Raw genomic sequence first — 27419 nt, forward strand, 5'->3', positions numbered from 1 at the left:
ATCAAACAATAGAAAAGCTTTGTGCAACACCTTACTAGAAGCTTCAAGAAGGGTACAATTACAACCACAAAAAGACAAAACCATGATTTTTTATTTTAAAAAAAAAAACAACCTCAAAAGAACTGATCTTCATGAGAATATTATTGTTTCCCTGGATGATAATGAGGGACCGTGCCAGGGGTGGGGGGTGGAAGAACAGCACAAGTGTGGAGATCCAAGGTCTATTGCATGAGAATTACCTCCTTCTATCCAGACACAAATTTACACAAGTCACCCACAAACTCAAATTGTCAGAACTTTGCAAGCAAACCAAGACCCTTTCTTCTACATGCTTGCAAAAAACAAGGACAGAAAACACAAGCAAAGTAACCACCACCACGTAGGCTCATCTATAGCCACGGGAAAGACATTTGCCACAAGCTGGGACTTTGTAACACTCTCAAACAGATTGCTAAGTAAATACCTCTCTCAAAAAGAAATGGGTCACCCACAAGCCACATCAATGTACAAACAAAATTCTAACTCAAGAATGTCACACACTGAAGACTGTTCTTCTTACATTTTGTTTAGCCTTAATTCTTGACAAGAGAGGTCTGCTTCTCCTCTGCTGTCCCAGTTCTCATCAAACAAGACCATTAGCTTCCACAAGGATAGCCATTCCCTGTGGTACAAGCCACTAAAAAGCTTACTGGTAACACAATTCAATTATATTAATTTTCATCTTTCAGAAATACTTGCAAAGATCTATTAAGAAAAAGTAGGGGCACGAGGGGAAAGGGAATGAGTCTGAGCAGACACCTTTCATGTAGCAAAGGAGTACTGAATTTAATTTTATAAAAGAAAAATACATTAATTAGTTATGTTACTTTAGCTAGAGCAATCTGCAAAGATACAGCTGAAAGGAACTTTTTCAGAAAGTTGTACTTCATGTCATTGAAAAAAAGTTTTACAAACACAACGGACATATCTTTACAGGAAATAAATGCGGGTTTGCTTTCTCGTATTGCCCCATAGGTTCCATTTCCTTGTGCTGCACAGGCAGTGATGGTTTGCAGCACAGCAATGACGGATTATTAGCACGGAGTTAGGGCGGCCATGAGGAGTTCCATTTTATACACAAAGTTACGCCCTTCCATTTTATTCCACTGCACTTCCTTGAATGGCCCTCGAAGGTGATTCCACTTGTTGTCTTGCAGTACATCACCTTTGGGGAGATCCTTGCACTGGCTCCGTGGAAACTGAACCATAACTTTGCTGCCACTTTCTGGACCATTACGTACTGTGACAAACAGAGAGTTTTATAAGCATTTTTGCACTGTTTGAATTCCTCATATTAAATATCCTTCCTCCTGTATGTTATACATTACTCCTACTCAATTCCAAACATGCTCAAAGCAAACAAGGGAAATTACTTTTTAAAAAAAGTTTTTCTCTTTTAACTCTCCCTTTTCTCCTACTTCTCTATGATTTTGTTGTTTCAGCACTGCATGTTCTTGCTTAGAGCAAAGCAGAGAAAATTTGACAACCCACCCCCAAATGTACACCTTAAAAATGCATTTAATTTTTTCCAACGATGCCAGGAAGGGTAAAGGTTTTTTTTTGCCAGTTGTTATCTTGGATGGATTCCCCACCATTCTGCTGGAAAATGTGATCAAAGGGCATTGTTTCTAGTGGATTTTTCTTAAACAGACAGGAATTAAGTCACTCAGGATAGCTGTTGCTTTTAATTACATAATTCTGCAAGATTGGTGGAAGGGTGATGCTGTTCTGTAGGTTTGGATGGGTTTGTGTGTTTTGATGTTGGGTGGTAGCAGCGGTTTGTGCAAGTTTGGTTTTGAAATAAGCAGTTAGGGAGGTAACGCTTCGCTTTCCCCTCACCTAACAAGGCAGCCTTCTACAAAGAGAGGGCTATCAAGCTGATCGAACATAATTTCTCTGTCAAAAAATCAATGCTGACTACTCTCCATCATGTTCTTCTCCTTAATATGTTTGGAAACTGCTTCCGAGACTGTTTTTTTGCCTCATCTTCATGATAACTGCAATGAGGCTGACCAGACTGTAGCGTTCTCCTTCTCAGATACAGGATGTGACATCTGCCTTCTCCTAGTCCTCAGGAATCCTTTCTGTTTACCACAACCTTTCAAAGATGATCAAGAGTGGCCTTACAATGACATCAGCGAACTCCCTCAGCACTTACAGGTACACCCCACCTGGTCCCATGAATTTGTGTACGTCTAGCTTATTCAAAGGTTCTCTAATATCTAGCTTATTCAAAGGTTCTCTAACTCGATCCTCTGCTCCTGAGGGTAAGTCTTCTTTGCTCCAAGATTTCTCATGGTCTCAGGAACCTGAGATTCCTGAAGGTGAGTCTTAAGACCAAAGCAAAGACGGCACCAGGTATCTTGGCCTTCATGTCCTATGCCACCAGGTCCTCTCTCCACTTAACAGCAGGCCCACATTTCCCTAGTCTTCCTTTTGCTGCTGACGTACCTGTTGAAGATCTTCTTGCTGCCCTGTATGTCCCTCACCAGATTCAACTCAAAATGGATTTAGCTTTCCTATCCCCATCAATACATTCTTGGACAGTCTTATCAATCTTCCTCCCAGCTCAACTGGTCCTGCTTGTTATCTCTTGCAGTCTCCTTTTTTATGTCATAAGCTTAGTTATGAGCTCCTTGCTCATCCACACAGATATTCCGTCACCTTTGTACAACTTCCTGGCACATAGGAATGACCATTCTTGAGCCTGAAAGAGGTGATCCTTGAAAGGGATAATCAAGCAGCTCTCTTAGACCCCTTTCCTTTCCATCCCATAGGATGGTATCCTATAGATTTCTTCCAAGAAGATTCCTGAAGGGACCAAACACTGGTCCCGAGTTGTGATCTTGTTTGCCTTGTTCCCTTCTCTCAGAACCCTGACGGTTTCTGTAATCTATTTTTCTATTCTAAGAAATATATTCAAGCCTGGGTAAATTAAACCAGACATATTAAGTGGTTTACTGGACAAAGCATTAATTCTATTTAGGTGTCAATTCCACACACAAAAAAGATTTTTTTTCTAGAATATTTTGCTATAAATTGACATTATTCTATAAAAGTCTAGAGAGTACCTCAGAAAGAGACTTACAATGCCTGCAGAATTCGCTTAAGAATTTTAAGAATTTCCATACATTTGCAATAGAAAACACTACCTGAAATGGCATAGTCTCCATTTGGCGATGCTACAGTTATTGCTGATGCATTACCAATACTCTCCACCGGCCCCAGACCAACATGATTACTAAAACTCAGCACGTGCCATCCCATAACTTTTGCAAGCTGCTGAACTGCATGTACTTGGTGCTGTGACATCTGAAAGAAAACAAAAGGTTCATCTTCTGTTCAATATTTGCACACCACTGAAAGAATTGCTTACTGGTTTTACCAAGTTTTTTGAATTCTGCTGCAGTTACTTTTATAAAAGTGACTTTGCTTCATAAGTTCTTTAGTTTCACAGGAACTTTTTTTTAACATATACGCTATGTAAGTACTAGTTGAGCTTTGTGTTATTTGAATTTAGACCAGTTACTTTGCAGACAGAGAAGACCACTGTACTAAGCACACCATGCAGCTAGTTTTCATAGGTATATGGATTTATGCATTTTATTTAAGTATTGTTTTCAATATACAAAACCCTTTATTTAGGTCTCAAGAACTGATTCAAGTGATACAAATAGGATTTTGAAATAATCCTTTCTTTGAATGGAAATAAGACTTCTGCTGTAAAATATATAAAATCTGTAAAAGTATTAACATAGCAAACTCAGGGAAAAAAAAGTTGAAGTTCAGAGGCATGATTATTTCCATTAATGCTCAAGTGTAAACACTGGGCTTTAACAGCTTAAAGGTTTAAATGCACTTGGTTTTGTGTATCATGACTTAACACTTGCAACAAGGAGGTACTGTTCAGCAGTTCTCTGTGAACAAGTCTGAAAACACTTGACCAAAAAGAGATACCCTCAGCAGAATCTGTTTCAACTTGTTTTCTGTGTCGTGCAGTTTCGTATAACTGCAACAGGCCAACCACTTTATTAAAGACCTGTATTTTGACTATTTATAATGCATAGTAAGGAGACTGTCACTTCTGACTAAAACCAGCAGCTTGCTCTAAGCAATTAAGAAAACACAGTTCATTCAAGTATCAGCTGATTTAGTAATAGCTGATGCAAAGTAAACACTAACAAGACAATGTTGAAATGGCAGTAATTGTGGGCTCGTTAAGATCTCTACTCCAGACAGGACTTGGTTACAGTAAGTTTCATATATTGAATACCTTCCTGTCTGTCATGACTCTCACTGACTTGTTCCGAAGTAAGCAAAAATCTTAGCGCTCCCATGAGTAGCATAAAGAAATGTATTTTAAACAGGAGGGAAAAAATTATTATTACTACTGACCGTAGCAAGAACTGGCATTATATTTCAGTAACAGTTGCTAAAGTCACTATACAAACATATGGAAAAATTCAGTCACCTTCCTATTTTCACTATCTTTATTTGAAGTTATCTAACATTTTCTACATAAAGGTGAGATTCTAACTTCTTGTTTCCCAAACAATGTAAGAAAGGGAAGATTAATATATATGAGTCTACCTGAGATAAAAGGAAATCCTGCAGTTCTTGTTCTTGATGAGACAATGTAATAACTCTTCCATCTCTATGCACGACTCTGATCTGTTCAACTCCGATGTTCAGCTGTAGTTGAATGGATCTTTGAAGACAAGATGCACATTTATTCAAAATGCATGACAACACCTAAGAAAACAGGAAACTAAAGAACACAGAATCCCTCCCCTTCCCTGACAAGAACTCTAAGACGAAGATGGTACAAAGACTATAGAATACAACAGTAACTCGAAACATTTCCATTTCATTGCTCACCACAACAGCTCCCTCTACTGCAGGAGACATACTCTGGGGCAAGTTCCCAGACCAGGTCCACTGCTTGTTCAGGTCAAGGAATCTCCTGAGCTGCCTCACAGCTCCCTGCCTGCCACTGTGCCCAAGTTTCCTTCCAGGAGCGCAGAGGAAAATGGTGTGTACACAGGGCCTGCTCTATCCTACAGCCAAGACTTGGACAGCGTATGTACTCTGAAACTGAGACTGTGAATTGCACCAATGACTGCAGTCTGCTCCACACTATGGACACAGCCAGAGAGGACTGCTCAAAACAGAAAAAACAACTGGGTCATCCACTGTCAACGCATTAGTTAATTCACTGCTGGTCAGCATGCAGACATTCATTTCTGGAACATGAAATCTCTTATTCTGATGACAATGTGCATAACTAATAGCATGAATTATGCGAGTTCCACGTTTCAGTACCTATACAACCAAGCTCGGACTGAGCTCTCCTTGACCAGACTGGAAGTGCAGAATCCAGCATATGCAACAATACTCTGTATTTGGCTATCTCTGTCCAAAGTAAATGCCCCCTTAAATGGCCACTTTGACCTTCAATTCCTTTGACAGGAAACTGTGCTAGTTAATTACTTATTAAGTTTCTTCATTAAAGTGTAAAGAGGGTGAAGAGTTTTGTTAGGGTGACCGCTCCCCCACAACTCAGAGAAACAAACCCACCCAAATAATGGGCTCCTATTTGTCTGCCTGAAGATAATCCAAACCTGTAAAACCACAACTTGAATACACTCTGCCACCGCTGTATGCTTCTACAGCTAGAAAGATACGTGCATTTTCATACTTACTTGCATATCTGTTCATATCCTTGAGAAGTTATTAGAACTTTAACACTGGATTCATAAACGTCATTTATATTGGACCAGTGGGCCTGAATCTGAGGATCCTCAATACGACTAGCCAGACTGTCAATGGTTCGAGCAGTTCTAGAAGATAAAGATATACTCCATGCACAATAATCTAGACAGTTTGTGCTGCTATCTTGTTTAAAGATACTGCGCAGCAAAGAATACTAAAAAAGATTTACGTAGTTTAAGAAAAGTAGGGACCATTATCAGCAGCCTACATAACTATCACAGAGATCTTGAAGAACTTTGATTTTTCCTTTTTATTTTTTACTAGTGAGTGTTGTTCGCTCATATTTCTTGATATGTTATCAGTTCTTAGTACTTAAAGACTATTTTAACAGTGAAAGAGGAAGCAGCTAGTTTTAAGAACAGTGAAAAAAGATCAATTGTATTCTACATAATAGTACACCATACTGTAACTTAAACAAGAATAGCTTGTGACCTACCTGCGTCTCAAAAAGATATGTTTTGCCTGCTTTATTATCTTTTCCAGAAGTCCTTCATTTGCCTGTAAAGAACTGATATCATTTTTATCAAAAGCCTGGGGTCCTGCAAGTCTCATTCTCTTATGGCCAAAAGGTGCACTAGCTGGATGCGGCATCACTGTTGAGCTCAGGGTTTGCTTGTGACACTGCAATAAACAAGAGATGATATAAAATGAAGTGACCAACAATGTATCTGCAAGAAATAGTATGTATACGACAATATGCTGCTTCATATCGGATTTAAGTGTACATATTTTGAAAAAGTGCAACTTTTTTACTTTATAGACTTGACAGCACTTTAAAGCCAGCTTTACACTCACACGTTGCCTCCCCTGTTTATGCAGGTCTTTCAAACCCTATGGAAAGTGATTTAAAAAACAACAACAACAAAAGTGCTAGCTAACAAAAATTTGGTAGTACAGCAGTAGCTCTTACTAAGAAGTCTGCCTTGTATACATCTCTGGAGATAGAACAGTCAAACAAAAATAAAGGAAGCATTTGAGAGATAAAAAAACTGAGGTTCAAAAAGATTCATCAACTTGTTCAAAGTCAAGAAAGGAAATTCGTAACAGAGCTGGGAACTGAACCAAAGCTTCAAGAAACCTAGTTCAGTGTTTAAAACACTGGACTATTCCACACGACTGCATGACTTGCAAAGCCATGCTCTAAGGAGATGAACACTCTCTGAAACACAGTTTCAAAACTGCTTAGACATCTAAAATTGTGTTCCTTTCCTGAACAGACACAACCTCAACCTTCTATCCCAAGTCCTTCTGCTAGAATCTAAAACACTGAAGGAGGAGTGGACCTCAAGCAAAGTTATTATGGTAACTGACTGTTCTTTCTTCAAGGGAGTACAGTCTGAACAGATGCTCACTTGAAGTACTTGATAAGGACTGATTAGACACAAAGGAGAAAGGGAGACTGATAAGCTGTACTGGAAAAAAACCTTGCACGACTTTGCTGAAGTGAGCAGCTGGGCTTGAGGTTAAGTAAAGAACTAGCATTCCATGGAAGCATCCCTACCTACCTATACACACAAACTGAATGATAGGTTGCCTTACACAAATGGATAGAAAGTGACTGGCCTCTAGTGGCACTCTGTTGTCACAAAGTGCCGCACACTGTAGAAGACTGAGCAAAAGCCCAAAACCTCTTTAGTACTTGACCATAAATGCATTACCTCTCTGATAAGTTGATGCAAATTATGTTCCAGAACATAGAGATGATCTTCTGGATTCTGTTTTTCAGAAGCAGACTTCTGTGATTTTTTGTCGTTGGAAGAGTGACACAGAGAAATAGACAACTGCAAACCTGTACAAAGCAGATTAAAAAAAAATATTAAAAAATGAGGACACTAAACATTTTCAAGGAGGCTACTAAGAACCAGTTTTCTTCACGTTTTATAGTCAGTAGTTTTACAACCAGTATTCACTGTATTAGAGAAAAATAAGAGGGTGATGATGCCGGAGAGCAAAGCACCAAAGGCAAGTGGACTTGTTACTCACTAAGTCACTGACTCCATCCTATCTGAGAAGTCATTGCAGTCCAGTTCCCACTGACTGGAAAAGGGGAAACATAACCCCCTTTTTAAAAAGGGAAAAAAGGAAGACCCAGGGAACCACAGGCTGGTCAGTCTCACCTCTGTACCTGGCAAGATCATGGAGCAGATCCTCCTGGAAACTATGCTAAGGCACAGGGAAAATATGGAGGACGTTGGGGACAGCCAGCATGGCTTCACTATGGGAAAATCATGCCCGACAAATCTGGTAGCCTTCTACGACGGGGTTAGTGTTGGTGGATAAGGGAAGAGAGACTGATGTCATCTACCTGGACTTATGCAAACCATCTGACACTGTCCTACATGACATCCTTGTCTCTGAACTGGAGAGACTTTGATTTGTTGGACAGACCACTCAGCGAATAAGGAATTGGTTGGATGGTCACACTCAGAGTTGTGGGAAATGGCTCAATGCCCAAGTGACTAGTGGTGTTCCTCAGGGATCAGTATTGGGACCAGCGCTGTTCAACATCTAAGTCAGTGACATGGCCCGTGAGATCAAGTGCACCCTCACCAAGTTTACCAATCACACCAAGCTGTGTGGTACAGTCAACATGCTGGAGGGAAGTGATGCCATCCAGAGAGACCTTGACAGGCTGGAGAGGTGGGCCCATGCAAACCTCATGAAGTTCAACAAGGCCAAGTGCACCCTTCACCTGGGTCAGGGCAACCCGTCGTATCAATATAGGCTGGGGGACAAAGGGATTTGAGAACAGCCCTGAGGAAAAGGACTTGGAGCTATTGGTGGATGAAGAGCTCAACATGGCCTTACAACATGCACTTGCAGCCCAGAAAGCCAACTGCATCCTGGGCTGTATCAAAAGAAGTGTGGCCAGCAGGCTGAAGGCGATTCTCCCCCTCTACTCCACTTTCAGGAGACCCCACCTTGAATACTGCATTCAGCTCTGGAGCCCCCAACATTAGAAGGAAGTGGACCTGTTGGAGCAGGTCCAGAGGAGGCCACAAAGATGATCAGAGGCTGGAGCACCTCTCCTGTGAAGCCAGGCTGAGACAATTGGGGGTGTTCAGTCTGCAGAGAAGGTTCCGGGGAGACCTTATAGCAGCCCTTCAATACTTAAAGGGGGCTTATAAGAAAGATGGGGACAGACTTTTTAGTAGGGCCTGTAGCAATAGGACAAGGGGAAACAGCTTTAAACTAAAAAAGGGTCCACTTAGATTAGATATTCGGAAGAAATTTCACTGTGAGAGTGAAGAGGTACTGGAACAAGTTGCCCAGAGAAGCTACAGATGGAAGTGTTCCAAGGCCAGGCTGGATGGGGCTTTGAGCAACCTGGTGTAGAGGAAGGTGTCCCTGCCTGTGGCAGCTGGGTCAGAACTAGAGGGATCTTTTGAGGTCCCTTCCAACGCAAACCATTCTATGATTCACTGAAGTGTTGACAGGCCAACTATTAACTCTGTGCATTTCACACTGGTTTCTATGACTTGATCCCACCCAGAAAGAAGAGTTCCCAGGACGCCATTCCTTCCCCAAGGAAGGAATGATTTACCATCATATATATTCTTCACATGATCTCATCAGTCATGTACCCTTTGTAAGAACAGAGGATTCACCAGGCAACTCTGAGCCATGCTCACGCTGTTTAAGTATCCTCACTGCAGAGCATTAGCCTCTGTTCTTCTGAAGACCCATTAACTCAAGTCTTAAGTTTCACCTGCTTGCAATTCAGGAGCAATGACTTACACACAGCTCCAAGCTGCAATGTGCACATGGCATTACAGTTGACAGCTTTAAGTGCTACTCACAAAAAACATAATCACAAAGAAAACAAATCCAAAATCCACACAATAAAACGTAAATTGGTCACTAAAGTGCAGTAGTTGAATGATTCTATAATTAGCAAGCAAAACTCAAGTTCTCAGAATTTGTTTTTCAAAATCTTCGAAAAACAAGGAGGGGTGTGTGTTGTACATCAATCAGAAGTTCATGTTTAAGCAAATAAGCATAGGTTAATAAGTCTTAAAAAGTTTCCTACCTGGGAAAGGCTGGGAGATTATCTGATTTTTCACAACAATATGAGGAATTTGTGACTTAATTTGAACAGCTTCTCGTGACAGCTGGGCAAAAATTTCTTTACATAAAAGAACATTCTGTGCAGTCTCCAACTTCGTCTGCCAGTGTGGAGAACCTGGAAAACATGTATCAAACCTTTGCAGAAGGACAGAGTAAAGAGAAGCTACCGTTTCGTTTGGATACTGCGCAGTAGCTATGAGTAATTGCTAAGATAAGGTTGTCAGTACCTTCTATCCAAATTGAGTATTTTCAGATTTTTATCTCAGTTAAGCAAGCACTTTAAGACAACACTAATGCATTTTACTCTAATCTTACATATATGTGTATTGTGAATTGCAACTCCCTTCTGGAACTGTCTATTACATTACCAGGCCTTTTATGAACTCTGCTTATGAACCTCTGCTTCTTAAGTTGCAATTTACTTTCAGTGATACTTCTAGCTTTATTAAATTCACTCTACAATGATCCACCAAATGATATTAAGTTCACATATGTGCTTTCATGGGATTTATGGGCCAAAAATTCTTGGAATACTCTGGTCTGAGTAAGCACACAAGCTCTGTACTGTACCCTGAATACCATATGAAACATCTACATAGTACAGCATGCTGTCTCTGTTCAAGACAGCTCAAGCACCTGCGTCACAGACCACTGCAAAATAAAATCCTGCCAGTTCTTTTCAACCCTGAAGAGTAAAGGATGATTTTTTAATCCCAAAGGTTTACAGCTTCACATACTAGCACATATCAAATGAATCACTCTACTATGTGCCAGGTGAGCTGATGATAATTAATGCACATACTGCCAGCAGCTTCAGATCCAGAGAAAACACAGGAGTCACGCAATCAAGTGATGCATTTTGGGCGAAGTTAAGACTGAACAGTCAGTCATTCAGCTTAACTGAACTAACAGGATACAACTGGCTGAAACACAATACCTTGGTTTACTTTCAGTTATGTGCTCAAACTTTTAATGACTAACAAAAGGCACTCCAGAACACTTATAAATAAAATCCTAGTAATTTTGTTTCAGAAACCAAGTGAGCACATATCAAAAAAACGAAGGAGCATGCTTTGAAAGCACCGTGTTTCCAAAGCCCAAGCAGCATCTAAACAGAAAATTTCAGTTTAAATAATAATATTCCTGCTCACTTTCCAGCTATTAGCTAAAATTTTCAAATAAATCATCATATACAAACCCATTTCTTGAGAACGTGCTCAAAAAACAACATATAGCTACTTATACCTGGTTTTGATTTTGGCATGGGTCTTTTAAAGAGATTGACTGTCCCAAGGTCACCAATGTCTGGAGCTTGTTTCTGAATAGAAACCTAGGTAAAAAGAGGTGAAATTATTTGATAATTATTCTTTGTTGCAAGCACACAAATAAACCAAAACCCACACTACATTATCAGAGTTTCTCTGGCTTACCTTGATATAGGCTGACCCCTCTAAATCACTTGGAATTTGAACATCCAAAGGACAGTAATCCTCAGGTATCTTTTTATCCAGGTCAATGTCAGTGTTCTTTATCACCTCAAATGTGCCATGATGAAGAAAAAGGGAGCCTAAGAAAGGAAGGACAAACATACTACATATAAAGCATCGTCTCCAAATAATGAAGCTTATACATCTGTTCTGGAAGAATATGTATTTCTAAGTCTCCAAACCTCCCTAGCTGTGTTTGACTCAAATTTCTTAATGACTTCTTCAGGTAAATTATAAAGTGCATTTCAGCACATCAGCATCTCCGTCCTTGTAGTGGGTTTGCGTGGCAAGGTTCTGGTAGCGGAGGGGTTCTGTGAGAAGCTGTTGGAAGCTTCCCCTGTGTCTGACAGACCCAATGCCAGCCAGCTCCAAGACAGACCTGCCCTGGCTGAGATCGAGCCCATCAGCAACAGTGGTAGTGCCTCTGGGATAGCATATTTAAGAAGGGGATTAAAAAAAAAAAAGTCTGCACAACACAAAATTGCAGCGGAAGAGAGGAGTGAGAGTATGGGAGAGCAGCAGCCCTGCAGACCCCCTGATCAGTGCAGAAGGAAGGCCAGGACACGGTCCAGGCACCGGAGCAGAGATTCCCCAGCAGCCCATGGTGAAGACCATGGTGAGGCAGGCTATCCACCTGCAGCCTGTGGATGACCCCATGCTGGAGCAGGTTTGCTGGCAGAACTTGTGACCCCACGAGGGACCCATGATGGAGCAGTTAATGAAAGAACCGCAGCCTCCGGGAAGGACTCACGTTGGAGAAGTTTATGGAGAAGTCTCCCATGGGAGGGACCCCACGCTGGAGCAGGGGCAGAGTGTGAGGAGGAAGGAGCAGCAGAGACAGCGTGTGATGCGCTGACTGCAGCCCCATTCCCCGTACCCCTGCGCCACTCAGAGGGAGGAGGCAGAGAAATCAGGAGTGAAGCTGAGCCCTAGAAGAAGGGAGGGGTAGGGGGAAGGGGTTTTTAAGTTTTGATTTTTAGTTCTTATTATCCTACTCTGATTTGCATGGTGATAAATTAACTTCCCAAGTCAAGTCTGGTTTGCCTGTGACAGTAACTGCTGAGTGATCTTTCTGTCCTTATCTCAACCCACAAGTTACATTTTCTCTCCCCATGCAGTTGAGGAGGGGAGTCATGAGAGTGGCTTTGGTGGGTACCTGGCATGCAGCCAAGCTCAAACCACCACAGTCCTCCAACGTGTGTTTCAAAATGGTGTCAGTAGATTCAGTAGATGCAGGGAAAAAGCTAAAAAAAAAAAAATAATTTAAAACAAGACAAAAATTTAACTGCCTGAAGTTTTGCAAGCAAGTAGCTTAAGGGGCAGCATCCTTATGGATTTAAAGGAACACTGATGATGTTTGGCTTACAGTCTTAAAACTATGACAAAGTTCTGTCTGTAATAAACAACCATACAGCCAATCATTCAGGTGGGACTGATAAAAGCAGATGCCCACACCTGTCCTAGCTGCATTTTTACATTCAGGGCATGGTTCGTCTAGTTTAGGATGCATCATCCAAAGAGAGATGTATTTTGGGTTACAGCTACAGCTTCTTCATGAACAAAAGATGAATAACCCTAAACTTGGCCTTCCTCTCCTTCACTGATGACAAAAGGAGCCCAATATAACCAGTTCAAATGCCTGCTTTGTATCTGTCTTGTGAGATTCTGTATTCGCTTTTTCACTCTGCAATTGACTCTAGCTCTGGGCTGGCTATCCTCTCTTACTGTAATCCATGAAATAATGCATATTCTTAGTATCGTTTCTCACAAGTATAGGAATAACAGGTATAATAAATCTAAGACTACGCTCTTTAGTCATATGGTTTTGTTTTAGATAACTCTCTGCTCCTCAAAGGACTAAGATGCAATGATCCTTATGAGTCCCTTCCAACTTGAGATATTCTACAATTCTATGATCTTCACTCAGTGGAAAATGCAACACACTCCTCAATTTTCTTTTAAATGTTTACAGCTCAAGTGTAGAGAAAAGACAGAGATTTACAAGGTCTACCTGTCGACTGATCAACTACACTGTCAATGCCAAATAGTTTCTGTAAAGCAATCTTTACTAGAATCCTACACAGTCCTGTCTCATAATTATAATAAACTTTTATTAAAGTATATTAACTATTAGAGATCTTCCATCTGTTTCTCCAGTTACAAAAAAAATAAAAATCATATAAATATCCATTCTTGAGAAAAACAAGACCCAGCTGTTTACCTGCACTTCTGTAGCTCAGATCACCAAGAATTTTGTCTCCCACTTTCCTCAGCTTCCAGTGTTGCCTCAATCTTAGCAGTTCAGAGTTGAAGTCTCTTTGTCGCTTATTTTCCTGGTTTTCTGCAACCGATTTGGATAATCTTTCTGCACCTTTCAAGAGGATTTGAGCTGCTCCAGCTAATGACTTCTTTTTTGAAATCAACTGTAGAAACTGAGGATTCTAATAACAAAGAGAAAAAGCTACTTGCACCTTAATTCTTCAAATAGTTCGTATTAATGGAAACTAATTGTCACTGACTACTAACTTGGTTTTGCTGGATGTTTAGTAACTTATTTAGAATTACTTTCAAACCAGCACTATAGCCAAAAGTAGCATTTTAACTTACAGCCTCAGTAAAGAGGCCTTTGAAATCAGCCTGACCTCCCATCCTCAGCCTTACCCATAAAGCACTGTACCAGCACATCACAAGGAATATTTTACTAAATCTTCTATGTATCATAAGCAAAGAAATCCAATGAAATAAATCTTTAGCATCAAGATGTACAAACTACAGAAATAGGCACAATATACCTGTTTTTGAGGGAGCGGATCCTGCACAACTGGATCTAGAGTCATGAACTTTTTATCCTTCACAATGCTAAGAACATCATACAGCACACACATCTCAGTCAAGGCACTTCTTAAGTTGTTCCTCACTGAATCCCAAGGCCAGAGGGATGGCTGAAATTTTACCAACCCTAAAAATGAAATTTAAAAAAGGAAAGCAAAGGATTATAAAGAAATACAGTGTAAGGCTCATTCTTAAACCACAGGGAGGCCATCGCAGCATGAAGGACAACGTAACTGCAGGACAGCTGGATCCGTCCTTTCCCAACTCTACCGCTGCAGTTTGCTGGGGCTCCATCCCGAGTGTCCCGGCCCGACCCGCGGCCAGCCCTGGGGATCCACAGGGAAGGCAGGGCAGGGCAGGCCCGAGCGCCTGCGGAGCTGCAGGCTTGCGTCGGCCGCAGCCCGGCTGGGGAGCCCAGGCCCGAGGCCGGGCCGCCTGACAGGGCGCCGCGAGCCCGCCGCCCCTCACCTTCCTCATCCTCCGCCTCGCCCGGCTCGGCCCAGGCGCGGCCCGCCGAACCCGGCTCGTCCTCCTCGGAGCCGGAGCCCTGGCTGAAGTCGATGCGCTGCGCCAGGCGCGCCAGGTTCTGGGACATGGAGAGCGGCTGCAGGTAGGTCTCGCTGCCATCCAGCCCCACCTCCTGCACCTGCTTCTCGCACGCCGACTCGATGCTGATGCGCACCGCCGGCACGCCCGCCATCTTGGTGCGACCTCCGACCGCGGCTGCCGCCCGCCTGCGCGACCCCCGCGCCAACTACGGGTGCCGGGCGGGGGCGGGGCCGACGCTGGGCGGGGCCGGCGCGGCTGCCGCGATTGGCTGCCGCTGCCGCCTTCCTTCGCCCTCTGCCGTCGCAGGCAAACCCCGGCCCGGGTTACACCTGCGAGCTGGCTTCGAGCTGCTGCCGTTTTCTACGGCGTCATTTTTGACCAGAAGTCAGCTTAACGCCCCGTCCTAAACATAAATTCGGACCAGCTACAACCACGCAGGAAGCTGAACCAAATAGCGGGGGAAAAAAAACCCAACAAAACAACCCACAATTAATAATACTGCAATGAAATTACCGTTTGAACCGAGCCGTAACGATGTCAATTACACGCACGCTCCCAATTTGTCCCTTTCACAAAAGCAAGAAGCCAGCAGTCGCCTGCTCTCACGTTTATTCTTGACTCTGATAAATGCACATAATTCAAAGCGTTATAAAAATCAGCATGTGTATTTTAGAAAGATTAAAAAGCCTTCCACACAGCCTCTGGGTTTCAGTCTCTGCCGACCAGGTGTGTCTCCGGGGGCCTGTCAATGCGGAAGAGCAGCTCGGCGGGCAGCAGGTAGCCCAGGTACTGCACGCTGTCGGGGCTGGTGTCCTGGTGGTAGTGCCCTCCTTCCCCGTGGGGGCTGAAACAGTGGGTGTGCTCCACACGCAAGTCAAAGCCCTGTCACCAGAGAAAGGTCCATCAAGACGTTTTCATGTGAATGGTGTTTAAAAGTCCTGGGGTGGTCTCTCCTAGAGAGCCTGCTCCAACCATGAAGCACTGAAAATACGCAAGACGCTTGTGACACTAGTAACGCAAAACGAGGAACTGCACAAGGCTTTGCTGTAGGACATCAGAGAGAAAAGAATCCAGTAACCCTGACAGCCCCCAACTTTTGCTGCCAGTCTTGGAGATTTCCTTTTTGTTTGTTTTTTTTCTTCCCTCCCTTCTCTCCATTGGGATTAAGTAAAGCAGTCACACCAAGGAACCCATACGGGAAATCAGAACCCCTTTGCACTGAATGACACAGAGCCATGTGATAAAGTGACTATCGCTCTACTTCAATTTTGAGAGCCAGCTTAGATGAAAATGGGAAGAACAACTAATAAAAGAACAAACAGCATACTAAACTGTAAGATTGCCCTCACCAGTTTTATATATTGTAGAAGCATAGAATCATGGAATGGTTTGGGTTGGAAGAGACCATTAAAGATTATCTAATTGCAACCCTCCCTGCCATGGGCAGGGACATCTTCAACTAGACAGGTTGCTCAAAGCCCCATCCAGCCTGGCCTTGAACACTTCCAGGGATGAAGCATCTGCTTCTCTGGACAATGTGTCAGTGTCTCCCTACCCTCATCGTAAAAACATTTTTCCTTGTATCTAGTCTGAATCTCCCCTCTTTCAGTTTAAAAACATCCCCCCATGTCCTATTGCTACAGGCCCGACTAAAAAGTCTGTCCCCATCTTTCTCATAAGCCCCTTTTAAGTATTGAAAGGCTGCTATAAGGTCTCCCTGGAGCCTTCTCTTCTCCAGGCTGAACAACCCCAACTGTCTCAGCCTGGCTTCACAGGAGAGGTGCTCCAGCCTCTGATCATCTTTGTGGACTCCTCCTCTGGACCCACTCCAACAGGTCCATGTCTTTCTTGGGGCCCCAGAGCTGCACGCAACACTCCACGTGGGATCTCGCAAGGGGGACAATCACCTTCCCTGACCTGCTGGCCATGCTTCTTTTGATGCAGCCCAGGATACAACTGGTTTTCTGGGTTGCAAGAGGATACTGTTGAGTAATGCCATGGCATTTGAATGCCATTTTCTACTGCTGTTTCTGTAGTGACCTCAAACTTCTCCACAACCATAGGCTTAGCTGAGTGCTGTTGAGCTTGCAGTGGGTACAGATGGGAGTAACCCAGCTGCATCCACTACACAAGTTGCATTGGTGCTGAGTGGAGCAGCTGTTGATGGCTGTGTGTTCAGAGTACCCGCTAGTTGATTGTGGGAAGATGCACACAATTTAGCCATAGGTCAAAGGCTGCCACGTAACAACCAATGAAGTCACACCCTTGAACATATCCAAGCCTACAGCATGTCTCATTTAACTGAAAAATGTTTTTTGTAAAACCTATGACTATACTTTTGTTTATAAAAGAGTCATTTTCATCCACGGTTTCCTGGTTACTTTTAAATAAATGATCTTCCTAATGATGAATATCCTAATGGCTTTTTAAACCAGATTGGTTTTTATCCTGTACTGTTTGCCGTTGAATTTAGTGCTTGTGAAAGATGCTAGATAACTTTCTAGCATGAGGCTTTGCAGACTTTAATTTGCATTGGCAATTATGAGACACATGCTTCACATACTTCGACACAGCATTAGCAGAGACAGTTCTTAGGAAAGTGAACTACATGAACACAGGGCTGAACAAGTTTCTATGCTCTGGACATTTCTCCTGGTGTGACCAGAACTGAATGCAAACTATGCTGTTGGGTTTGGCACACACTTGCACACTGGAATTGGAACTGAACCGTTAAGTTCAATCCACTACAAACAGCCACTAGGTTTCAGAACAGATTGACCTAGCCTCAGTTCAAGCCACCAACAGAAATAAGAAGCTTCTATTTCATTATACCACCTCTGGAAGAGTTTAACACAATATATACAAACACCTGTTTTTAAAAAGAAAACCACATCCAAGACAACATTTATTACCTCTCCGTTTACACTTAGAAATGAGAAAGAGACTCACTGGATCTCTGGAAACTATTACTGGCTGACAAATCAGTGGAGCTTTCATTTCAAAGAATTTGAGCCAGTTATTCACATCCTCGTCAGTGTTCAGAGGACAGGCAGAAAATTCTGGAGGCTAAAGCAAAAGTAAATTGTATAAGTGAAAGGAAGACACTTGTACCAAGATACTTTTTCTCTAGCAGTTTTCCTTCACTTTTCCCCTTCCCACTATTCCGTTCACATTTCTTCTTGACTAAGAGAAGCTCACCAGTGCCCATTACTGTGTTACTGCCAGAAACAGAAGCGACCAGAATATTGATTCTTTCATTGCACAGGTAGTGGGAGAACTACTGAAGTGAGGGTTCTCCTTTTGGTACATTTTAGAAGCTCAGTTATTTTTGAAAAGTCTATTGCTTCTGATAAGTATCATCTCGGTTCGTGTATTTAATTTCAATTCATTTTACAATAGTTCTACAGCTCTTTAGCTGCCCATGGATTTCAAAAGAAAGGATCAAGGCCAAGTAATACAGCATCACTAGTTTTGTAACGTCAGTTTTGTAATGTTTGTTGTAATGTAATGTAAAAAAAATAAAAGCTTTTTAATACACGGCTTATCCTAAACAATTTATACATGCATTTAAAAATACAAAACAAAGTCAAGGCACTAAGATGTTACACCCTGATTTATACTTCTGTTTCCAGAAGGACGAAGAAACTTATATGAATTGAGAACAACATACCATAATGTGAATCTTTGCTTTCCCCTTCTGAATGATAAATGTACCACCCATCCCAACCGGCTTTTCTCCATAGCGCTTCTCTAAAATTTGTCTCAGACAAGACACAAAGTTGAGTTCCCCAGTTCTTCCATTGGCTTTCACTTCAATGACCTAGAGAATAAAGTTAATTTGTTATTGCTGTCTCCCACTTCAACAGTCTGCAAAGGTCTGTGAAAGCTTCTCTGAAATTCTTCCAAGCTTCCAAGTAATCCAAGATTACTTTTTGAAAATGTGAGTTTCCCTGCAAGTGCTGCTCCACTTGCACCCTTCCACTACCTGACCAACTCTCTTTCCTGACTTTTTGTTGTGCTGGCTTTGCCTGTGAAGGCTGCTGGGCAGCAAGTAATTTACTAATACATGAGACAATGGTACAAGCAACACCTTTCTGTCCACCAGCTGGCTTCCACTCTGTTACAAAGAAATTGCTGGAAGTAGAGAAGGTTGCTCAGTTTCCACGCAGTAGTAGGTATTTGACTGCTCTGCCAACACCTCTTTGTGCTAGCTGTGTTAGGGGAAGAACGACAAAAAATTAGACAAGTGCCCAGACCTGATTTACACAAGTACATTGTACAACTGTTATGTTAAATCACAGCTAGTTTGGACTGCATTTGGATGGATGAAGTATGATGGCAAAGTTTTAGTAAACTAATATTTATCCCTCAAAAATTCAAATGCCTCTCTGTCTCCACCAATTCTTCCCTTCATTTGACAGCATCGGCTCCTTATGTTTGGATATTTCTTTCATGGAATCACTACTTTACTATTACCACAGAAAACTGACAGGAGAACACTGAAACATGAGTTTCCCCTCAGCCACAAAGCTCTACAAGCAAAGTCACCTTTGATCCAAGTACGTACCTTACCAGGTTGGCCCTCACTGGCGTAAAGGTTGGCCAACAGCCCAAACTCACAGTCAGTGTATTTACTGCTGTACTTCTCAAGAAGGCACCCTTTATCTGCAGGATTTATCTGAGCAATGTAGCTCCCATTTACAGCAGGCTTTTTTTCACTCTTAGTTTGAACAATAGGGATAAGCTAAGAAAAAGAACATGGAAGAATAAGTCAAGTAACTCGATAAGAACATGTAAGAGTCAGTCAAGAAAATGTAAGAGTCAGTCAAATGAACAGAACTCCCATAAGAGCAATTTAAGCTTTGGGCCATGATCCCAAGAAATAATCACCTTCATCACACAGCTCTGACTCTCAGGATGAGGTCTGTACCGGTAAGAAAAATGCACTAATATTGTAATGTAATTGAAAAGTCCAGAAAACAGTTCTACTTTTTCTGGACAGTTAAATTTAACATTATGTGAAGATGAGTGCTAGTGTTAACTCAAAAACGAAAACCAGAAGAAAAAGTCCAACCATTGAGATCTTAGGCCTGCATGCAAGTATTGGAATTTTATGCGATACTTTCTCAGTGTACAGTAACAACCATTATTAAAGCGGCCCAAATTTAATGCTGAGATGGACTATCTCACCTGCCAATAAATGCATCAAAAGGAGATGGCAAGACCAGAGGTTTATGCTTGAAAAGACTCTGACTAACCAAACTACTCCACAGGCAGTATTTTTTGTCTCCTGCTTCTCCTGCAGATGATCATTTTGTATGTGGCACCTTTAAAAATTACAATTGTAAAACAAAGCTATCCAAGAGGGCAAAAGACAGGGAGTATTTAAAAGGCTTTTACCAGTAACTTTGACAAGTATTTCTAAATCTTGTCGTCAAAAGCTCTGGTCAGGTCTTTGTCAATCAGTTACAAAAAAATCAGGTTTCTTGCACGCTTCAAAGCAATCACATGCTTCCTGGAGAATGACAAGTTAAAAATTAATCTTTATTTTCTCAATAGTATGTGGATGACCCTCACCTGAACTCCTTCTAATGTGTTTTATGTGCTTTTGGCATGAACGGTGTTTCTTAAATATTTCGTTGCAAATGCAAAATACCCAGCATACTGCTCTACCATTATGATCCTTGCGTGATTCACCGAGAACCATCACACTTATTTACTGACCTCAGCATTTACTCCAAGAATCTTAGATGAAGCAGCTCCAGCTCCAAGAATGAAAGCTCCAGGAAGCTCTATATCTTTTGCAACTTTATTTAGATCATAAACCTGCAAAAGAGAAACAATCCTTTGATTTTGGTGTGGTGCTCCGATTAAGAATTGTCATTCTGTTCACTGTAACCTCTGGACGCATTTAATTCACAATGCCTTCCTTAGTATTTTAGATAATTCGGTTGGACACAGTTTCTGAACAATACAACATTTAGTAGTAACTAACTGGGTACAAGTCCACTTGTTTTCTAAAAAGTAGAGATGGGCTATATGTTCCCCTGCCATTTTACCCCAAAACTGAATTACTGTTCTTACTGAAATTTATATTTGTGTGAAATGAAAAATGGAACAGAATATCATGTAGATACAGATGCAAGTGCAGCATCAGAAAGGAGGCATGGTATTTTTTGGGAAAAGACAGTAATATGAATCCAGTGTTGGCCTGACAATGCAAATACAGACAGTTTTTACAAAGAAGCCTGGTTGTGTCTTGAAACCACAGGCATGCAGCAAGCCATATGGTTAACACGCAGACAAGTCCTTTGTTTAGTAGTTCCTTCCACTGCTCCTGTCACAGATGATGCGTTTCCAAAACTATCTTATAGCCCAGGGGAGGAGAAGATGAACCATCAACCATGATGTGCTATTTTTGCTACAATGTGTAAGATTTTGTGACATAGTCTATGTTTAACAGATGTCAAAATCAACCTCACAAAATACTAAAAAGTAAGTCTGTTTTACAAGTGGAATGTTATACTGTCCATCAGTCCTCAGTTTTGTTTAGACTTCAACAATGCTTTTATTTTGACAAATGTATTAATCTCCACAGCTACAGGAAAAACTCACTTTTTCTTTCTGTACAGTAGGTATGAGGTAAGGAACACCTCCCACATCTGCTATTCTAGGTTTTCCGCAAATTCCTGGAAGAATAGAGCCAGTTAGCTTAGTAAAATATTTTTTCCTAATAATCTTAAAATGAGCATGCAGTCTAACCGGTTCCTCAAACTTCTAACACCCTGAGAATACTATTTTCCTAGCATGCTTACAAAAAAAGTGGTGCGCTATTAAGAAATACAAGGACAGTAAGCCCTAAAATGATTCACGTAAGGATTTAATGCTAGGCAACATGTTGCAAAATTAACATACTCTAAGCACAAAAATATATTACAGAGGGCAACAACCACCATTTGCCAGTTCTCCAGTAAGATGCCCTTGCCACAAAGTGGATACCCTCACTGGGACTCCATTTGCAAAATTTCAGCAAAACTGGATGTCCAAGTCTCAGGACAAGTATTTTAAAAAGGGATGAACCACCTTCTGGAGGTGTTTCTTTCACTACATTGATGACAGAGGGAACTCAGATGAGCACAAGATGACATATCTGTCTTCCAGACAGTTGATGTCAAAGAAGATTAATCCCACTCAGAGTAAGACAGTCTCACTTCACTGACAAATGTGAATGGCAAGAATTTAAAATTAATGGAAACACAACTCCTTAGGTTCAGATAGTGACTGGCATGGATCTAAAAAATTTCTCCTTCTGGAAGGTAACAAATTAATTTCAAAACCTCTTCAGTACACTAAATAAAGCTTGTGAAATAAGTGAGTATTGCAATCATAGGTTAAGAAAAAAAAATGACAAGTACTTGTAATGACTTGTCCTTGTTCACACACTGACTAGGAAGCAAATCCAGAAATAACATGTAGCTCTCCTCTCATGCTTATTCTTTACCTGAAAAACAATTCAAGCTCTCCCAACATCTTTGGAAGATCAAAACCAAGTAGGGTCAGGTAGAAAGAACTGGAGAAGTCTTAGTGGAAGACAGGAACGCTAGGTTACCTTTAGCAGGAAAGTTGAAGGGTTCCTGAGTCAGATCAGGACAGTCTACAACAGAGACTTGAGCATCAGCAAAGTTTTCTTTAAGCCCTTTCTGCAAAACTATAATAAAAAACAATGGCAGAGTCACTGACAACAAAAACGTACCAAGAGTTTGACAAGTTACTAACAACAATAAATATACCTGTTGAGGCTTTATTTCAGCAAGATACATTAAAGGACTTAAGCTTACTCTAACTCTATTCAAATGTTACTGTCTTTAGGCACTTGTTTCCTGAGGCAGAACAAAAGCTTGTTCAGATAATTGTTTGCTACCACATTAATTAAGAATTTTAAAAAACTTTTAACTGAAATACAATAACTAACTTCTCCTGGTGCTACTAGGAGCAGCTCAATGTGAAGTAACATGGGTAAACTTAAACCACATTCAGCAGTGTCTTTACTTCACAAGAGCAGACAATTATAGTCATGGTCAAATAAGCAAGAGCAAAGGAGGAAGTAAGTTCTAGCTGAAGTGACAATCAGTTCTTTAAATATATTAACTAGACTGTTTGCAATAGCTTGATTATAATCTCAAATTCTCTCTGCTGTCTGGAAATTTCTGTTATCACAGGATATTGCCCATCATGTTTAAGTTCACGTGGAGATTTTCTGGCGAGTGCCACCATCAGTACAAGACAGGTAATGAATGGCGCTGATGACAATGAACAGTCCCAAATCTAAACTTCTGGGTTTACTTCATATCAATGTTTTTAGGCTTAGAACCTACAAAGTCACTCAAACAAGGATTCTGACTTACACAAGTGGACTGTTTGGAAACAACTTCCAAATCTTAATTGAGTGTGGGATTGCCTTCACATACACTTCTTTAAATACGGTGTTAAAAGGTCCAAGTTCTTTCATGCCTGGGCGTCTGCTTTAACAGATGTCTCAAAATAAGGAACAGAAAATCCAGCCTGCGATCTCAAATCAGGCAGTTCCTTATTCACTCATAAGACTTCCCTGTGCCTTTGTTTCCTCCAATCAGGACTTCAGCCATACCTTACTTCTTGGGAGCAGATTTACCAAGCTGTTGACCACAAGAGTCAGTAGAAGGCATTTGGCAGGTTTCTAAATCTCCCTCAGTACCTTCTGGCAAGTGAAAAAGGACAATAAAAAGACAGCCCTCAAATTATGCTCAAAAGCTGAACAGCAAAAAAAAATAATTCACAGCTTACAGGAGGTCCTCAGGACAGATGGGGGGAAAAGAAGAAAAAATTCTGCTTCATACTATTTTTTCTGCTACTGTTTTAAGCTGTTCTACTGCAAGTACCTGCTGTTCTCTGCACAGCCCACAGGTCTACAGCAGTGCTGGCCTATTGGCCCAGCCCAAAAGCTACTGAGAACCACCTGGGGTACTGCTGGGACTACAATTCCTTAAAGCATGGAGATGTCAAACTGATAGAGACTTGGGAGGCTGACAGACTGAACTTGAGGACCTCTCTGAAAGCAAAAAAAGCTTTAGTACATCTGCTGCAGGAGACAGACTACCCGAAGGAATAACACCTTTCTACGAGGGCAAGGAAAGAAGCTCATGAGGTGAGTTGGACCAAATCCTGTCCAACCTCAACCATTCTGTTATTCTGAGCACGTTTGGTGAAGGCTTTGGAAACAAACTAAATAAAATGTTTCCTGCAGCCTGGTTCTAAGGCAATCACCAAAAGAGGACCCGACTACATTCAAGCAAGAGGACTTGCTATACTGCATCTTGTCAGCTGTGTTTTGAGTAGTCCTGAAAAAGAAAGGAATACTGGAGGGTAGAGGAAGACAGACAATCCTGTATGTGTAAGTCAGTCAGTCTGTAATTGTCACACTTTCACAATCTGTGCACAAATCTGCAGATGCAGCAGACAGTTTTAAAGGATTTAAGAGTCTCTGTGCTAAATATTACTGGGATTTGGGGAAGGAGTCATTGTTTGCTTTAAGGAAATAATAGCACATAGAAAGATAGTGCTTTTCTTTACATCTCAGTGTGTTAAGAGCATGAACATTCTGCATGTACTAGCTGTAGAAAGGTTTTGATAAGAGCTTTAAGATTAAGTTTGAAGAGTACATTATAAGTTTGTAAAAAGTTACACACTGTGTGACTTACCCCCAGCAAGCTCCTCCAGACTTGGAACGTGAAAAGCAAACCTTTCAACTTTGGCCATTTCCTAATCAGTGCCGATTTCTTCTGTTAAGAAATTACAATATGCCGCACTGTAGGAGCAACTGATCTGTCAACAAGGGTAACAGTTTAACAATTAAAACAGACTGTTTTCAATATGTTACTTATTTTTCAGTTTCACTCCAGAATACATAAACAACAGTAGAATTGTAGTTCTGCCATCAAAGGAAAGACTAACAGCTTCAATATTTATGTTACTTTTCTTACGTGCTTTGGAAGATGTCCGTCAGCTCTACAGCTGGCTCAGATCATTACATATGATAGTCCTTCAAGCTTACAACTGGGTGTAGGCAAAACACACTCTATGCTGTTCAAAGGACAGGTCAGGAGATTTATCTGCCCTTTGTAAGCCTGGAGTCGTAATTTATTTTTGCAAGAAAACTGTGCTTTTCTGAGCACATGAGCAGCCTCTTCAGGTCTTCCCTACCTTAATATTTACTTTTCCAGCATTGGTTATGGTGGACTTTCAACCTCAGCTGTGACATTGTGTCCAACTGAGTCTGGTCATGTTTCCCCTTCCAGAGGGGAACAGGCTAGCAGCAAAATAGAAAACAGCAGCAGCAAATTCTGCAGTATCAGGCTCTGTATGGGTACGGAGCCTGTAACAAAAAGGTTTTGTTTGAACATAAGTTTAAGAACCCCTTTGCAAACAAAATATATTTCAGTCAGCCTTGCAACAGCAAACTGCTACTAGAGCAAACCACTAGCTCAGGGCAGAAACAGCTAATCATACACTACCTATAAATTAGCCACAGCAATCATTAACTGCTTACGCACATGCTTGCTGCACACAGCAGAAAAAGAAAATGGGTCCCACTTATCCAGATGTCAGGCTTTGGAAGAAAACGCCAAAAAACCCAATTACAATCCCAGACCTGACAGAGCTTTTGTTAGGAAGGACAGTGATGTAAGCTAGCTGTTTATGTATACTTTCAGCTTCTATTTTTAAAAAATGTTAGCTTTTATGATTGTCAAAATTTGTAACTGTCATTATACCATCAGCCTCTTGAGTCTGCATAAAGGAAAATAAAACCCAGTGGAAAAAAGAGTCAGGAGATTATAGCAGTCACCTAACTGAAGTCTTTAAGCTCAGAGTTCAGCCACCCCAAATTACTGCTGTCAGCAAGCTGCAAAGAAAGGCAGAAAGCTACCCATGTATAGTAATTCTCATCTTAGTTGTTCTTATACATCTCCACAGGTGACTCCCTCCCTCCTCTGGCTGTGGAGAGGAAAGTAACAGGCTGGATTTTATGCCTCTGGTAGAAGCCTGCTGTCAGATGGCGTGAATCATACCCCAAGACTTTAAGTGTGCACCCAACACAAGAGAGCATGTAACTAGTCTGAGCAAGAAGGTAAGAAGATGGCTTTGGCAGCATTGTTTTAGATGATCCTCATCTCCTCAAGAACATTTTGCCACCTCTGGAGGGAGGCTGTGCCATCACTCAAGACACCAGTTGAAAAAGTCCTGAAACAGGCTTGAGAAGGCAGGCTAGAACTGCTGTTGTGCAAAAGGTAGAGGCAAGACTCGGACACAGATAAACAAGCAGGCTCAGATATAGGCCATCATCACCTGCTGTTTAAAGGACAGTAGTCAGCTCCCCACAATCAAGAAAGGAGGGAAAGGCTGTGGGTAAAGCATGATGTACCATAATAAACCTGATCTGCTTACTGGACAGTAGTCCTTACCAGGAAGGACACAAAAGAGAACTAGATCCCTGAGTCACCACTGCAAGCATTCACAGGGGATCCGGTGTGGTTTGGGAGAGGAGAACCTGCAAGGAGACAACAGACAATTAAGGTCCATCATGGAGGGATGGAGTGACATTGAATTACTACAGACTTTCAAAGAAAGAACACAAATGCTAAAGGGACAATAAGACTGTTAGACCTGAGACAATGCAACAGGAATGGGGGAAACAACATCTGAAAGACTTTCAAAGTGTAACTTTTTGAAGTGGGAAGGAAACACCAGAGAGAGCAGTCAAAGGACAGGAAAATGCATATGAAATGGGAACCTTGATCTTAATGGGGGTGGGTGGTGGGTTGTCCAGTATCAAAACCTGAACCAAGACTAGTTTGGGGGGTAAAAGCCAGAAAGGAGAGGTTATAGGCAGGCTAATGAGTCGGGGGGGAGAAATACCAGGGAAACATTGAAGCTGGCAGTCAGTGAGAGAAAAAAATAGCGATGACACCAAGAAGAGCTAAACATTTACAGATGCACCCGGAGCGGTTGTGTTCCTCGACTGGGGTGATGCACGGCGATCCCGTATGCGGCAGGGGTCGGCTGCGGGCCGGCGGGGGCTGCCGAGCGGCTGGGATGTGGGGAAGAGCCGGGCACGAACAGCAGCGGGGCGGGAGCGGGGTCTGCGGGGCGCTGCCCGCCGGGAAGAGGCAGCGAAAAGCGCTGGAGCGAAGAAACACTTAAAGCTGTCCCGGCACCCGGCGGGGCTGCCAGAGGAAGCAGGGGGTACTCGGGCCGCAGCCGCCCGCTCGGGGAGCCTGGGCGGCAGCGGGGCGGAGCGGCAGGGCAGCGGTAGGGAGAGGCCGGCCGCTGCAGCGCGCAGCTCCTGGCGGCCCCGCACCGAGCGGGAAGCCCCGCCGGGGAGCCGGCTGAAGGAACAGACGGCCGGGAGCTGCCCCGCGCTGCCCGATCCTGCAAAAGCGCCGACGGACGATCCCCGGCCGCCGCTAGCGCCAGACCGCACGTACCTGCGCCGCCGTCCGGGCTGCGCGGCGGCACCGCCCGTCCCCGCCGAGGGCCGGCCCCGGGGACCACCCCCCCGCCCCCCCCCCCCGGGGACCACCCTCCGCCCCCCCCCGCATGGCGATGACGCCGGCACCGGGCCGCGAGCCTCCCTCC

General features: G+C 42.4%; 2 protein-coding genes across 9 annotated transcripts; both read right to left on the minus strand.

The window, feature by feature from the left end:
* Nucleotides 1-69: 69 nt before the first annotated feature.
* Nucleotides 70-14959, minus strand: MED17 (mediator complex subunit 17). The gene is made up of 12 exons (XM_005230562.4): nucleotides 14667-14959; nucleotides 14159-14325; nucleotides 13588-13807; nucleotides 11310-11446; nucleotides 11125-11209; nucleotides 9842-9994; nucleotides 7470-7600; nucleotides 6248-6432; nucleotides 5742-5879; nucleotides 4630-4747; nucleotides 3192-3351; nucleotides 70-1279 (listed from the first exon to the last, which is right to left on the minus strand). The coding sequence occupies exons 1-12, from the start codon at nucleotides 14896-14898 to the stop codon at nucleotides 1074-1076; spliced, it is 1932 nt and encodes a 643-aa protein (XP_005230619.2). The 5' UTR covers nucleotides 14899-14959; the 3' UTR covers nucleotides 70-1073.
* Nucleotides 14960-15339: 380 nt separating this feature from the next.
* C4H11orf54 (chromosome 4 C11orf54 homolog) lies at nucleotides 15340-27346 on the minus strand. Of its 8 annotated transcripts, none has more exons than XM_055802444.1 (11): nucleotides 27269-27346; nucleotides 26246-26331; nucleotides 24987-25158; nucleotides 24485-24608; nucleotides 22357-22455; nucleotides 21363-21436; nucleotides 20472-20573; nucleotides 19315-19491; nucleotides 18418-18567; nucleotides 17697-17813; nucleotides 15340-15629 (listed from the first exon to the last, which is right to left on the minus strand). In XM_055802444.1, the coding sequence occupies exons 4-11, from the start codon at nucleotides 24540-24542 to the stop codon at nucleotides 15456-15458; spliced, it is 951 nt and encodes a 316-aa protein (XP_055658419.1). In that variant the 5' UTR covers nucleotides 24543-24608; nucleotides 24987-25158; nucleotides 26246-26331; nucleotides 27269-27346; the 3' UTR covers nucleotides 15340-15455. The 8 variants fall into 8 exon arrangements, with proteins under 8 accessions (XP_055658419.1, XP_027632824.2, XP_055658421.1 ...); XM_027777023.2 differs by lacking the exon at nucleotides 27269-27346 and adding an exon at nucleotides 26773-27243; XM_055802446.1 differs by lacking the exon at nucleotides 24987-25158 and having other exon boundaries at nucleotides 24485-24565.
* Between the last annotated feature and the right edge of the window lie 73 nt (nucleotides 27347-27419).

This window comes from Falco peregrinus, chromosome 4, assembly GCF_023634155.1.
Source record: "Falco peregrinus isolate bFalPer1 chromosome 4, bFalPer1.pri, whole genome shotgun sequence".
NCBI lineage: Eukaryota > Metazoa > Chordata > Aves > Falconiformes > Falconidae > Falco > Falco peregrinus.

What these genes read in the sequence shown, in the direction of transcription:
- C4H11orf54 (XM_055802446.1), bottom strand. Translation starts at nt 24,542, where the DNA reads ATGGCCAAAGTTGAAAGGTTTGCTTTTCACGTTCCAAGTCTGGAGGAG. An exon ending in CTTCAACTTTCCTGCTAAAG is followed by an intron (nt 21,437 to 22,356) that starts GTAACCTAGCGT and finishes CTATTCTTCCAG; the next exon opens with GAATTTGCGGAAAACCTAGA. An exon ending in AAGCAAAGATTCACATTATG is followed by an intron (nt 17,814 to 18,417) that starts GTATGTTGTTCT and finishes CTTTTGCTTTAG; the next exon opens with CCTCCAGAATTTTCTGCCTG.
- MED17 (XM_005230562.4), bottom strand. Translation starts at nt 14,898, where the DNA reads ATGGCGGGCGTGCCGGCGGTGCGCATCAGCATCGAGTCGGCGTGCGAG. An exon ending in CATGCCAAAATCAAAACCAG is followed by an intron (nt 9,995 to 11,124) that starts GTATAAGTAGCT and finishes CATGTTTTCCAG; the next exon opens with GTTCTCCACACTGGCAGACG. An exon ending in AGGATTTCCTTTTATCTCAG is followed by an intron (nt 3,352 to 4,629) that starts GTAGACTCATAT and finishes GTTTTCTTTCAG; the next exon opens with ATGTCACAGCACCAAGTACA.